A 15,990-nucleotide genomic window follows, 5' to 3' on the forward strand; every position below is an offset into this window, starting at 1 on the left:
AATCTCCCATTTCAATATATCAGGAGTAATTTTTATAAAATACAAATCAGATGTTGCCATACCTCAGGCCCTTTAGTGGTTCCCCCATCACCTTCTACAACATGGTATAGAAAAGTGTTTATGACATGGTATGTCTTATTTATTGTAACTATGCTATGTCACACTCTCATTTCTCTGTGCCTTTACTTCTACAACTAATTTTCCCTAACAGATTCCAACTCCCCTCAACTTCCCTCTTTCTTACCTGTATGCGTCCTTCATGAGTCAACTTCTTTGCTGATATTTTTTGCACGTGCCCGTTACAGACTTTATTACCTTGTTTTCTTGGTGTAGCAAAAATTGTCAGAGCCATGTGCATGTCCCTCAGAGCATTTGGTATGCTTTGGCCAACTTCCACCTCCTGGTATTGTCACTGGATCCTAAGGGTGTTGGTTTTCCAGCCAGAAGCCTCTGTGGGTGGTGGCGCCTTTGCCCGAGTTTTGCTCGGACTAGCTGTGTCTGTATCACCCACTCGACCTGGCAGGCTGTGCTTGGCTCACGCTACTGGGCTAAATCCGACACTCTGCCAGGCTTAGAGCAGCGACGGGTGCATGAGTGAGCAAGTGCGAGGTCTTGTCACTGCATAGACACGCACGCTCGCTGCTGTGGCGGGACAGTTAGCTCCAGGCGCCCTCTCCCGGCAAGCCTTTTAATTCAATCAGATACAGGGCAAGAGGCTTCACCTGCGTCTGGATGAGGGGCTCCCTGAACAGCCGCAACTCTTCTCTCCCTTTTGTTGCTCGCAACACGGTGAGTGGGGTGGCAGCCATGTTTTAGCCCTGTTTGTGTTACAGCTTTCATTCCTGCCATTTGGTGGGTCCCGAGTTTTTGGCCCACATCCAGGAAGAATGAGGTAGGCGGACAGCTGGAGAGTTAACAAGATGGAGAGGAGCTTTGCTGAGCGACAGAACGGCTCTCGGGAGGCCGAAGTGTGTAGCTCCTATCCACAGGCAGGTTATCCCCATGAGTGTCCGGCTCTCAGCAGAGAGAAGACCTGGAACGGGTAGCTCCTTTCTGCAGAAGGTGGTCCCAGGAGACACGAAGAGGTGAGCCCCCTTCCCGCAGCTGGTAATCTTGATGTCTCTGTGAGGCTGGCTGGCTCCAGGGTTTTTTTATGGGCTCAAAAAGGAGGAAGTACATGCTGATTGGTCCACGGGTGGCCATGGGCAGGCCCGGAAAAAGCACAGTAAGTTTTCACTCTGGGCCACGGACTCCACCGGAACTGATAGGCTGGTCCCCAGGCTTCAGGCCATCCCTGGCTTGAAGGTGGGGCTTCACCAGGGACACCCCACTTTCCACCCAGGAGCCTGTCTCCTGCTGCCGTCAATCATGTTGTTCATGGTTCCCAGGCTGTGAGGAGGAGTGCCTGCAGGTCCACAGTGAGCAACCCTCTGTCCCCTCTTGGCCTCGCTCCCATGTTTGTTCGTGCCCAAAGTTCACAGGAGGCTGAGGTGGCAGGAGGCTGGCCTGTCAGCACCAACCCAAGCATGCACACACCCAGCCTGGTTGTGACAGCACCTGGGCTTGGCCTGAACTTTGCTTCAAAACTGGAAGGGGTGCCAGGAGCTGGAAGAGGTCAGGCAGGGGGAACAGGCACTTCCGACTCTGTGGGGGCAGGGGAGCTTCCTGGGTCCCTGAGAGCACAGAGATGCCTAGGTCTGCAGCCACAGCTGGGCAGCTGGAGCTACTGCCAGGATGGCAGGGCTCCCACCCTGCCAACTTGGAAGGGGGTTAGGTTCCTGCCTGCTCCTTGCTCCCACCGGCTCCCTGGAGCATGTAGTCCTGGTCATACCTCCTCTGCTGTAGCTGCTGTCTTTGCAGTGGCTGCTCCAGATGGGCCACTGCTGCCATCAGTATCTACAGCCTGACTCAATGCCCTTCTCTCAGATTTTGCAGAGGGAATTTGACTACTTGCTTCTGCTGGAAGCAAGAAAACCCAAAAACTTGGCAGCCCATTGGCCAACATTGCAGCCAATTACTCTCAGGATTTAGTGTATATGTTTTCCAGTTCCATAACCTCTCAGGAACTGGACAATTAAAATTATCAGGAGAGATAACTCTGATGCATGAGTTTGCATCTTTTTCTAGAGTTTGCCCATGGAGTGAAGTTTCAGTTCTCCTTATGATAGCTGATTTAATAGCAATCTTGTTACTGGCTACCTTCTCTTCTTTGCCTCACTTTCACACTTCCTTATCACTGTTATCTGTACTTCTCAAAAAATATTTACACATGAATATTTTGTGTCCAGATTTTCTGCTGGAGAATCCACAGGAAGCCATTGGACACGAGAGGTACTATGGTGTGGGGAGCAGAGCCTTCAGATGGGATGCTGGAGTTGAATCACTTGTTGGCCAGTTGGTATCAAGAGCAGCTGGCATTTTATAACATCACAATAACCAAGATTGTCCCCTATGTGAATTGGGATGGCATAAACATATAAGATTATGTATGTCTTATGCAGTATTTCCAGAATTTGAGATAGTGACAATGACAATGATAATGACTGTGGAGTTGGTAGTTGTAAGTATTGTCAGTGATCTGAAGGAAAAAATGACTTTTAAAAAAGCTTAAACTGGTCAGTCAAAATCTCAGGACATGGTGTGAACGTCACAAGATCTCTATAACACCATTTAAAACAACCCTCTCCTTTTGCAATTTAAAGGAGATTGAACTAAAAATCAGACCTTGTGCCCGGTTATAAGAATAGTAGAACAGTAGAGAAGGCTCACTTCAAAGCACCAGCAAGCCTTCTGTGGAAAAGTCAGAACCTTCACAGGGAAGGAGTAGGACCCTGAACTCTGGGTTTGGAACATCTGGGTGGCTTACACCTCACTAAACCAAGATTCTTTCCTCCCCTGGAGACCACATGAACACCTCATCTGAGGCTGATGCTTCAAATTGTGCACATCTTCCTCCAATTTTTTTCTTCTCTGTGACTTCTAGACCAATTACTATGTTCAAGATCAAGAATGGCCCAAATGAGGAAGTACTGTCTCTGCTTTAAGAATAAAGGAATTATTCATCAAATGAACCACAGACACTGGCTAGTATGTTCAGGTAGATCCAGAAGCACTTAGAAGAACACTCAGAAGAGTAAATCTTCTGAGTGCTGGAAAAGGTGTGTGTGCAAAATATTAGACACACACGGTAGGCTCTAAAGATAATATTTACGTAATGAAATGAGTTCAAATCTAAATATGTGTATTTTGAGGTCTAAATGTCCACATCCATACCTAGTAGTATACCTAATTACATGTTTCTGTAAAATGTTTTAATTTCAGAAACTAAAAATATATATTAAATTAGCATACTATCACATTAATCAATGTTTAAATTGCACAATAATTATAAAATGTAAATCTGTATCCTTGAAAGTTAATTAAAATATATAGGACATGATTCACTTTTTAAAATCTTGAAGAGTATCCAGCACAGTCATTTAACAGATTACATTAGCTGAGTTTCTTTTCAGAATTAAAATGTAATAAACTTACGCTTTTTGAAAAAATACATACAAGATCTATATAAATATTCCACTTACTTTTACTTGACCCACAAAGGCATTGGCTTCTTCCTCCACCACAGATAAATTTCTTGGCAGATAAGGATCAAACACTGGAGCATTGTCATTGACATCTGTCACCACTATGTTTACTGTGGCAGTTGAGGTCTTAAAGAAAAACACAAGCATTAAATGTGAGAGGAGCTATTTTTACTTAGAATTCATTTAAGTAGTCATCCTGGCATTTGTCTATCTGAAAAGCATCTCATTTTTCTTTCTAATCCTTAGCTTTCCAAAAAATAAAAATAAATAAAAATTTAAAAAAAGAAGCTTGCAAAGAAGCTTCCCACCTCAAAAAACAGATGGGAAAAGCAAAAGATGATATTAAAGGGCAAACATCTTTTTGGAAATGTCAAGTACTTCCTGGAGGCTTACTTTCAGAAAACGGTTTTACCTTTATCTTGTTCACATTTTATGGGTGGCAAGCTTTTGTTTATACACACATACACTGCTTTATCTCTGAAATGTGCCATTTCTGTAGTTTTTGCTGATTGTATTTTTGACTGTTTAAAAATAAAAACAGTACATTATAAAATAGCATGGTACATCAAATGGGCATTTTCTGGAAAGCTCATGCTATCAAAAAATGCTACCTTAATAATTTTCTAGGTGTACATTTAAACCAAGAGTTTGAGTACCATATACTAGGCATGAAATGATTATCTTATAAGCATACAGCTTACAGAAATGGTATGCAGGTAAACCTACCAGTAGTGTGTGCTACCTAGTTAAAAGTTAAATCCCTGGCCTGCTGCAGTCAATATTATATAGGTCAATGACTTCTGCACAATCAATGACTATCTTCATGCGTGATTCAAGCTGGAAACTGCTCTCTCTAATCAAAGCCTGAGTACAGCATAGAACCTCTACCTAGCTCTGTCACAGAGTGGGGCTGATCACAAAAGGCTGAGAGCAAAGGTACAGAGAGAAAGAATATTAACCTGGAAAGTAAGAAACCTGGTATGCTTTGGTATTAAATATTTAGTAACTATAAATAAAAAGGAGGAGGAAAAAGCAAGGTGATACTGTCATGAGAGAATTATCCACCTTTTGTTTTAAAAAATGCAATTTCCATTAATTAGTAAGTGATTTGTAGTGAGAGGCTAAAACGCTGAGCATTAAGAAGTGACTTGAGTGAAGCTGAAAAGGTTTTGCAGCAGTCATGGGGCTAAGGAGTCAAGTGATTTTTTTTTTTTTTTTTTTTTTAAGCTATTAAAGAGGACAGATCTTGGTAAATACCCAATGTTTTCTGTTGGGGTCACGGAAGTTCTATACCAAGCAAGTCATGGTGCTTGGGAAAAAGACCAAACCTCACTCAAATGTAAACCCAGTATTGAAACTCTGATTGGATTTAGGTGATCTGCCCCTATTTTAACAGAAGCAAAAGCAAATACATTTTTTAGTAATGTAACTTTATCCCAAGCCTCTATAATTTTTTTCATGCACAATATTCAGTAGTCATTAAAAAATTACCATGCATAGCAGGGAATTCTTGGGTGTTAGTGATGGCTTATTTCTCCATTTGTATATTGGCTTACCCTTTGAAAATTTATGTTGCTATTCGTATGTGATTTGCACACATTTTTGTATTTAAAGTTAAATAAAATTTTTATTTAAAGACACATACAAAGATGGTCAGAACAGCATTATATAGTCAAAATCTGGAAACAACCCAAATGTGCATCGATAGTAGATGGTTATACAGATTGTGTTTTATGTATGCAATGGAATCATATGAAGTACTGAGAATGTACGAACTACTGCTATAAGTAATCACATGGATTAATTTCATGAACCTAAGTTTCTAGAACATAAATAACACATACTATATGATTCCATTTATATAAAATTCAAAAACAGGCATAATCCCTACATGGTGATAAAAATTAGAATACGGGTCACTTTGAAGAAGAAGATAGAATAGCGACAGAAATGATCACAAAGCTGAGCTTCTGGAGTGCTGATTAATTTGTTTTTTGTTATGAGTAGTGGTTATATAGGTGTGTTCTCTATGTAAAAATTCATTAAGCTGTAGAATTATTGTTTGTGCATTACTCTGTGTGTTATATTTTCTTAAAATTATTTACTTTAAGAGATGCATACACACAAACATAAACGTGTGTCGATATATGTAAGTATATTTAAAGAAATTCAAGTGCTACTTGACTAGATGGAATCCAGATCATTTCATTTTCCTCATTACTTTTATGTATTTTCCAAATGTTCTCCCAAAAGGCTACCAAGATTTTATGACAAAAAGTATTTTAACAAATATTATTTCTTTAAAATTTGCCTTAGAATTGAAAGCAGTAAAGAAGATGTGTTTTTTACAGTTGCGGTAGTTCCCAATTTGCCTGAGGGTTAACAAGACATTGAAATTTACAGCCAGGATCCAAAATCTAAGAATGGCGACCCTAGAGTTTGCTGGCTTTTCTTCGAATTGCCTGACCCCCTTTATACCAGCCTGTCTTTACCTGTCTATCCATTGTTTTTCTCATCCTATTCTTTAAAATTTCTTTTCATGTTTTCAGACTATTCTGCATCCTCAGTTTAAGACTATGACTCTTAAGTGGATAATGAAGAATACAACCAGATCACTAAGTAAACTAAGAGGTCAAATAACAATTTCATAATTTTGTGCTAATAGGGGATGATATTTATGGGCCATGCAGGCATTTTCTTCATTTCTTACTGAATTTTATATGATACGGAAAGAAATCCATGTCTTACAGAAATGTACAGTCACAACTATACATAGAATAATTTCCAGTTTATGTATTTCTTGAAGTTTTCTAAATACCACTTACTTCAGAAATACTTATGTAAAAATGAGGATTTCAGGGCTATCCATTAGGTCTATTGACTATTGTTTTGAACCTATGGAAATAATTATAAATTAGGTATAAATCATAATTATTTAATTTTTCTTGATTGGTTCAGAGGGATGGCAACAATATGCTTCAATATGGATCTGTGCCATAGAGAATGTTTATGTCTTATTAAGGAAAGACTTCTTTTCATTGTTCAAGCTTAAAAATCAGTAAATGAAAACAGATCACTTTAATTAATTGTTAGGGCAATATGTCAGTTAACACATGTTCACAACAAGTAATTTTAAATATGAATATATATAATGCCAATTAAAAAGATCTCAAACTAATAAACCTAATAAACAAAAAGTTACCTATTTTCCATCAAAGGAGTTTGCTCACTGATTATTTCCTCAAAAGTTGTATTAACTTATAATTCCACTAGCTGGAAATACTTGCATGTTAGTACTAAATACTGTAATTGATCACTTTCATGTTCATTATTTAATTTAAATGTGTCTTAGATTTCATTTTGTGTAATATCATAGAAGAATTTTCAAAATATAGGTCTCATTCTCAACAATGCAAGATATTTCTGTTTTTTTTTTTTTTTTTTTTTGAGACAAGGTATCACTCTGTCATTCAGGCTGGAGTGCAGTGGCATGATCTCTGCTCACTGCTCCGCCTCCCAGGTTTAAACAATTCTCCTGCCTCAGCCTCCTGAGTAGCTGGGATTACAAATATGTGCCACCATACCTGGCTAATTTTTGTATTTTTAGTACAGATGGAGTTTCACTATGATGGCCAGGCTGATCTTGAACTCCTGACCTCAAACGATCTGTCCGCCTTGGCCTCCCAAAGTGCTGGGATTACAGGCGTGAGCCATCGCACCCAGCCTACTGTTGTAATTTGAATACACATTTATTTTTATAAACTAGTATGGCTCTGAAAGAAGGATATTAATATAGCATCTTTTTTATTTTCGTTGTTGTTGTTTTTTTGAGACATATCTCACTCTGTTGCCCAGGCTGGAGTGCAGTATGCGATCATAGCTCACTGCGGCTTTGAACTCCTAGGCTCAAGTGATTCTCCCACCTCAGTCTCTTAAGTAGGTGGGACTACAGGTGCACGCCACTATGCCCAGCTGATTTTTATTTCTTTATTTTAATTTTGTAGAGACAGAGTCTCAGTACGTTGCCTAGGTGGTCTCAAACTCCTCATTTCAATCCCACCTTGACCTCTCAAAGTGCTGGGGTTATAGGCCTGAGCCACAATATCCATCTCATCTTTGTTTTTTTGTTTGTTTGTTTGTTTGTTTGTTTTTTAATAGTATATAAAAAAAGTGAGTTATAAAGCCATAGTCAAAGAAAGTAGTGTAAATTTATCTATCAATACACAATGCATTATTTCAAATTCATGAGAACATACATTAAGAGTATCTTATTTATTCTCTTCTAGTATTTCCTATCTCAGGAAATGACATGGCAAAATAATTAACTAATTTTCTAAGTTACTTTATCTCATACATGCAATTTATTAGTCACCAAGTCCTGTTAATTTGACCTTGTAAATGGGCCTTGTATTACGCAGTTTTGAGCAATGGATAAATAATACAATTTTCATTTCCTGAGCAAATAGCTGGAAGTCAGATAACTGGGTTTTCTGATTAGCATATGTTTAGCTATGTAAGAAAACCAGAAATGTGTTTTGCTCAATAATGTAATGAATAATTTTTAATATATTTTCTTGTTAATCAACTTAATGAACACTTTTAAGGGCAGTGTGTAATATTACAAATTTAATAAACAATTTTGGCTTTAATGCTAGAGAGGATAAGAGAAGGGATGTTTGTTTTTTATTTAATCACAAAAAAATGCATTTTTTTATCATTTTATTTTTACACCTTTTGACACAAAATTTGTTAAACATTTCATGGCTAGAAAACTATTTCTTTATATTTTGTGTGCATCTTATAGCACAGCCATTTGTTTTGTGCTATTACATTTATATTAGATGATTGAAATTCAATGACATTCAATACATGGTTTAAGATACATGTATGCTTTGAATTTATCTGAGCAGAGACTCATGGTATGTATAGGAATCAATCAGGAATATTTCAATTTGTTCATTAAGAAAGCAGAAAACTATCAGAGATAAGGTAACACTATATGGAGCACTTATCATTTATCTATTTCTTAAATAAAAACGAGTTTAATTTCAAAGGTGCAATTTCTTTTCTATAGTCAACAAGATTCACTATATATTCTCAGATACAATAAAGATTTTTTTTTTTTTTTTTTTTTTTTGAGACGGAGTCTCACTGTGTCCCCCAGGTTGGAGTGCAGTGGCGCGATCTCAGCTCACTGCAAGCTCCGCCTCCTGGGTTCATGCCATTCTCCTGCCTCAGCCTCCTAAGATATGATTTTATTAAGAAATGTGTCTATCGTGTTTACTAGATGGACATACGATGTCAGCTCAATGAATATTTTTAGATGCTTTAAATATCTATTTTTATTATAATATAATTTTTATTACATGCTGAAATAAATTACCTTATAACTTATTTAAATGTCTGAAAAAAGAAGATCTAGAAGGAATATTGAAAATTTCCATCTGTGAGAAAGCACAAGAAATGTTATTCATAGAACACAAAGTTGGGCCGGGTGCGGTGGCTCACACTTGTAATCCCAGCACTTTGGGAGGCCAAGGCGGGCGGATCATGAGGTCAGGAGATCGAGACCACGGTGAAACCCCGTCTCTACTAAAAATACCAAAAATTAGCCGGGCATGGTGGCGGGTGCCTATAGTCCCAGCTCCTCGGAGAGGCTGAGGCAGGAGAATGGCGTGAACCCGGGAGGCGGAGCCTTCAGTGAGCCAAGACTGCGCCACTGCACTCCAGCCTGGGTGACAGAGCGAGACTCCGTCTCAAAAAAAAAAGAACACAAAGTTTTCCTATCTGAATAAAGATCTTCACTACTATTAAAATTATTTTCAATAACAATGGGACAATGAGGCTTTATAGTTTAGAATTTGATCATTTTTTGTTTAGGCCAATAAAATAAGAAAAATACATATCAATAATGGGTATAGTATTTAGAGAATATTAATTTGAGACATTTTCATCATTAAGTGCAAGTCATCTTGTTGCTACAACAGTTCAGAGCCAAGCCAACTTCATTCAGATTGTAGAGTTTCATTCATGATGTAGAGTGGAGGTCCTTCCTACCATTAAAGATTAGCCAGAAGGCTTTCTTTCCCTCTGAAGGAAAAAAATATACATAAAATCTAGAATTTCTTTGAGAAAGACAGAGAAAAGTGAAGTTCCTTCTATTATGAATTATGGGAAGGAGAAAGGGAGACACAGAAGAGACATGAAGGCAGGAGGCAGAGGTCCTCCTCCTCATCCCCTACTGCCTCTTTGGACCACTCCTTAAGTGAAGAGGCACTGCAGAAACATTTTGGAGGAAGGGGAAATGATGCCTGGGAAAGTAAGAGAAATGTGGATGAAATAACCACAGTAGTTTTCAGGAGTATGTAAGCCTCCAGAAAATCTCCATAGGTTCCATGGGAGGTCCCATCTAATAGGTTATGGCACTGAATATACAGCAATGGCAGAGAGAGGTGTCGAGAGAGAGAGCCATACTACCAGCATAAAGGACCGGTAAATACGTTATATCTAGACCACAATTTTAGAATGAAGTCAGAGAGGAGAGGTTTGGTTGGTAGCTTAACTAGTGACTATTTACATTGTCTTAAACAGATAATGCTGAAATACTGTTCTAAGAAACTTAAGTGTGACTCAGATTACACCTATTCCCTACCTGTCCAAACACATATTTATACATTATTGTTTAAGTAGGAAGATTACATCAGGTATAAAAAATAAAGAAGCTTTTTTTCTCTGTGCACATCTGAGTGTAGTGTGTAAAGATTATATATGTATGTGTGTATGTATGTATACACATTTTATGCAATCGTGCATGTTTTTTATATAAATATATATTTTTCAAAAATATCAGAAAGTATTTATAGTATACCTGTATACTACAGTATATATAATATAGAACTATAGATATAAATATTTATATATTTGTACATAAGCATTTTACATGTTACATATAAAGATTCATATATATGACTTAAATGTTTAAAGTTTTACTATTCTATAACCATATATATTGTGTTCTAAAATCTTATTAAATCAACTATTTTGAAATTCAAAGTTACTTTAACTTCACACATTTTCTCACGTACGTATTTTTGCTTTTGTTAAAGTTTCCTATTTGATTATGAAGTTAAATGCTCAACTTTTAAATGTTAATTGTTCATTTATATTGCCATGTTTCAAAGAAATTTAGGAAATAATATTGCTTCAAGACAAAAACAAAGATGCTAAGTCTTCTAGCAATCTGAAGTTGTAAAATATTACGAGTGTTCAGATCGAAAGCCATAACTGAGTAATTCAATCTAGTAATTCAAAAGCATTTTACAGAAATCAAACCATGATGGAATCAAGTTACCTATTGTATCAATTAAGGAGGAAAATAATATTGCTGAACACACGGAATCTGGTCAGAAATATCTAGGCTACAGAATAACTTCACATTTTAAATGAAAAAAATTACTGATCACTGTTCGTATATTTATTTGTATCTTTCACTGTGTTATTGGTTGATTAACACAGCTGCAATCCATAAGCCCTACTTCCTAGCTATTTTTCAACCCACTGTTGCTACTTACAGATAAGAATATCTAAAAGGAAATCTTCTAGGTGGGGTTTCTGAAAATACTTTGATTCTTTGTTAAAATAAAGCAGGGGTGCAGACTCTTCTGGCATTCATCTTTACACTTTGTTTGTCTGGAATAGAGAATTGACGTCTAGAGTTGCAGAAGATGGGAATGAAAGTAGACAATAAAAAATGACAAGGCAGAAAATAGCCAGCAGGCATCCTCAATGGCACTGATGTGCCCCTGCGCCATACCTTCACTGTCCACCTCTAGATTTTTTCTGTATTTGTTTATACTTTCTTAATTTTTAAATGTAAAATTTTGTGCTATTAAGTATATTCATATTCTTGTGCAACCATCATCACTATCCATCTCTAAAACTCTTTTAATCTAGCAGAACAAAAGCTCTATAACATTAAACAATAACTCTCCATTTCTCTTTTCTTTATCCTCTGGCAACCATCATTCTACTTTGAGTCTTTGTGATTTTTGACTATACTAAGTACCAAAATATAAGTGGAATCATATGGAATTTAACATTTTGTGACTGGCTAATCTCACTTAGCATAATGTTCTCAAGATTTATCTGTGATATAGTGTATATCATACTTTCTTCCATCTCAAAGCCGAATAATATTTCATTATATGTATATACCACATTTTGTTTATATATTACTCTAAATAAACATGGAAAACTGGGCTGCTTTTACATCTTAGCTATTGTGAATAATGCTGCTATGAACTCGGGAATACCAATATCCCTTTGAGACTCTGCTTTCAATTTTTTGGATATATAAATGAAAGTGTGATTGGTGGCTCATATAGTAATTCTATTTTTAATTTTTTGAGAAACTACCACTGTTTTCCACACTGGTTGTACCATTTTACATTCTCACCAATAGTGCACAAGGGTTCCAGTTTTTCCACATCCTCATCAACATGTTATTTTGTTGTTGTTGCTGTTGTTTTGTTCTGTTTTCTGTTTGTTTTTTATAATAAATAGCATCTCTACTGGGTGTGAGGTGGCACCTCATTGTGGCCTTGATTTGCATTTCCATAATATTTAGTAATGCTAAGTGTTTTTTCATATGTTTACTGGTCATTTATATATCTCTTTTGGAAAAGTGTCTATTCAAGTCCTTTGCCAATTTTGAAACAGGTTGTTTATTTTTGTTTTCTTTAAAAAATCTCAGGCTGGGCGTGGTGGCTCACACCTGTAATCCCAGCACTTTGGGAGGCTGAGGTGGGCGGATCAAGAGGTCAGGAGATTAAGTCCATCCTGGCTAACGCAGTGAAACCCCATCTCTACTAAAAATCCAAAAAAATAGCCAGGCATGGTGGCAGGTGCCTGTAGTCCCAGTTACTCGGGAGGCTGAGGCAGGAGAATGGCGTGAACCCGGGAGGTGGAGCTTGCAGTGAGCCGAGAGCACACCACTGCACTCCAGCCTGGGTGACAGAGCAAGACTCCATCTCAAAAAAAAAAAAAAAATCTATATATTTTGAATATTAATGACTTATCATATATATGATTTGCAAATATTTTCTCCCATTTTTATGTTGCTTCTTTATACTGTGTCTTTGACACCCCTTTACAAAATCACAAATTCCAATTTGTCTATTTTTTGTTGTTGTTGTCTGTGTCTTTGGGGTCATAGCCAATAAATCCCAGACAAATCCAATGTAATGATGCTTTTGCCCTATGTTTTCTTCTAAGAGTTCTATAGACTCAGTTTTCATTTTAGGTCATGAATCACTTTTGAGTTTGTTTTTGCATATGATGTTACATAAGGGTCCAACTTCATTCGTTTGCATGTAGAATGATCATAGCACTCATCTTAAAAATTATCTGACCAATTAAGTGAATGTTTATTTTTGGATTTTCTATTAAATTACATTGGCCTGTATTTCTGTTTTTATGCTAGTACTACTCTGTTTTGAGTACTGTAGCTTTGTAGTAAGTTTGAAATCAGGAAGTATAAGTTCTCCAGCTTTGTTATTTATTTTTCTTTTTGGCTATCTTGGGTCCCTTGAAATTTTAAGGATAAGTTTTAGAATAAGTTTGTTTTTTTAAAAAAATTATTTCTACAAATAACATCATTGGGATTTTAATAGAAATTGCAGTAAATCTGTAGATTGCTTGGGAGAGTATTAACATTTTAACAATATTAAATCTTCCCATCCATGAACATGGGATATCTTTCAATTTAGTTATGCTTTATTTAATTTCTTTCCAAAATGTTTTGTAGTTTTCATTATACAAGTATTTTATCTCCCTGGTTAAGTTAATTCCTGAGTATTTTATTCTTTCTGATGCTATTGTAAATTGAATTGTTTTCTTAATTGTTTTAACACATTCATTTTCAATCTATGAAAATGTAAATGATTTTGTGTGCTGATTTTGTACTCTGATACTTTGCAAAATTTCTTAGTTCCAACATCTGTGTATGTGTGTGCAAACATGAAACGTGTGTATGGAATCATTAAAGTTTTCTATATGCAAACTCATGTCACCTCTAAACAGAGATAACTTTACTTCTTCCTTTCCAAATTGGATCTTTCTCTCTTTCTTTCTCTTTCTCTCTTTCTCTCTCTCTCTCTTCTTTTTTTGCCTAATAGCTCTGGTGAGGACCTCTGATACTATGTTGAATACAAATGGTAAAAGTAGACACCCTTGTTCTGAACCTTCAAAAAAAATTAGAATCGAAAAAGTGTAGTTTTATCTGTACCCCTGATAGCTAAAAAAAAATAAATTACATGAGATATGCAACTTATACAGATTTTTCAACAATCATTAACAAAGTAAATTTAGAAAAGGACAGTCAAACCAAACTTCCTCCATACAGTCTACAAATAAGCTCACAATGACCAATAGAATGTGACCTCTTATCTCCATCATCCCCATTTTGAGATGGTAAAAAAGGTGTATTCTCATGATAAAATTTTCAAACTCATCCTGGCAATTTGTTTCACACAAATTGCTTGTTAACATTTTCATTTAAATAAATTCCATCCATCTGTCTGTGTTTATCAAATATCTGTTTTAAACCACATAATTCTTAAGTTTAAAAGGTTAATTTTACTGTAATTACTAAATATTTAGATAAGAAAAGTGCTATTAAGATGTGAAAATATTATTTTTATATAATCACTTTTTTTCTTCAGGAACCCACTGTGTATGCCTACATATAAGTATATCCGTAAATTATATAAATGATGGAATTAACTGAATAAACTTTTGTTTGAAATCTAAATGCTTTCTACTCTACTGATATTCTCATTACAAACTTTAGAAATGAACAAAAAATTTACTCAAAAAATCAGAATTTTAAAGCGAAATGAAACCTGAGTGATTATAAGAATGAGGAAACAAGGACCTAGAAATGCTAAGTGTCCTGTCCAAGGAGAATTAAAATATACAAATAAATTACTCAACAATGAGCTAGAGAGAACAAAACTACTAATTTTAGCCCAGAACTTATTTTGGTTTTAAGTAGGCAAAAGTATTATTAGTAGATTGTGACTGTTTTCCTTCCATCTGTTTCCTTGTCTAAGAAATTTTAAGGACAGACTTAAAATGTTCTCGCTAATATTACTGCCATTAGTTTCTGATTTATAATGTGACATATTTCAAAGCTATGTATTATCCTTTCTTTTTTTCCCTGTTTTAATGGTTGACCTGAATGCTCTTTCTTAATTTCACTTCACTGTAATTATACCTCTTACTCTATGCTAAATAATTTCTCCTTTTCCTCCTTGGAATATTTTCTCCCACTTATTGCCTAGCCGAGTTACCCTCTAAACTTTCATCATAAGTCAAGTTCTTCAATTACTTCCTCTAGAAACTCTCACTGACTTCTTTACATACATCTAATACAGACATACTGTAATAATTTAGGGCAGGCTGGGCGCAGTGGCTGATGCCTGTAACCCCAGCACTTTGGGAGGCCAAGGAGGGTGGATCATCTGAGGTCAGGAGTTCGAGTCTAGCCTGGCCAAAATGGTAAAACCCTGTCTCTACTAAAAATACAAAAATTAGCCAGGCATGGTAGCATATGCCTGTAATCCCAGCTACTTGGGAGGCTGAGGCAGGAGAATCGCTGGAACCCGGGAGGCAGAGTTTGCAGTGAGCTGAGATGTTTCCATTGCTCTCCAGCCTGGGCAACAAGAGCGAAACTCCATCTCAAAAAATAATAATAATAATTAGGTGGATTGCTTATATAAAAATTAGCCATAGGTTTTACTTACTTTTCTATCATCTAAGTACCTATTATCCTCACTGTTTTCTAAAACTGTTCTGTACATTTTATTGTATGTATATATATATTTATGTAATGTATGAAAAATGTTAAATAGCTTACTATGGATAGATTGCAATTACCAAATTTAATTATTTCTATTTATCTCACTTTTAGTTAAGATGAGAAAACTATTCAGGTATCAATTTTATATTTTTATTATAATAAAATCTCAGAAATCCTCCTAAAATAAATGTGAACAGTACATTATTATTGTATACTTTCAGCCAATGTATTATATAGATTAAATAGATCATTTCAAGGAACCAGGAGATATGTTGACATTTAAATTGAGTGAACCTTGCTTATCAATCTGTAACGGGTTTGAAATTATTTCTAGACAATAGCACTGGGTTGACACATAAGCACCTGATTGAGAAAAAAAAAAGAATCACCTAACACATGGCATAGAAATGGTGAAAATAATTATTAACAATGGTAATATTACAATACGTAGAAAGCAGGATGCTGGCGGTTGTGGATGAGATAGTTCAAATAATACAGACAGGTGATTTTAAAGCAGTTCAGAATGTCTAACTTTTTTTTTTTATT

The 15,990-nt window shown here is 36.1% G+C and overlaps 1 protein-coding gene across 1 annotated transcript in view; it reads right to left on the reverse strand.

Moving 5' to 3' along the window:
• Positions 1-15,990, reverse strand: part of PCDH15 (protocadherin related 15) — a 979,523-nt gene that overhangs the window by 268,004 nt on the left and 695,529 nt on the right. The window contains exon 18 of the mRNA XM_030809305.1: positions 3,582-3,710. Coding sequence (XP_030665165.1) covers positions 3,582-3,710 — 129 coding nt within the window. The remainder of the gene's footprint in view (positions 1-3,581; positions 3,711-15,990) is intronic.

Source organism: Nomascus leucogenys, chromosome 3 (genome assembly GCF_006542625.1).
Source record: "Nomascus leucogenys isolate Asia chromosome 3, Asia_NLE_v1, whole genome shotgun sequence".
Lineage (NCBI taxonomy): Eukaryota > Metazoa > Chordata > Mammalia > Primates > Hylobatidae > Nomascus > Nomascus leucogenys.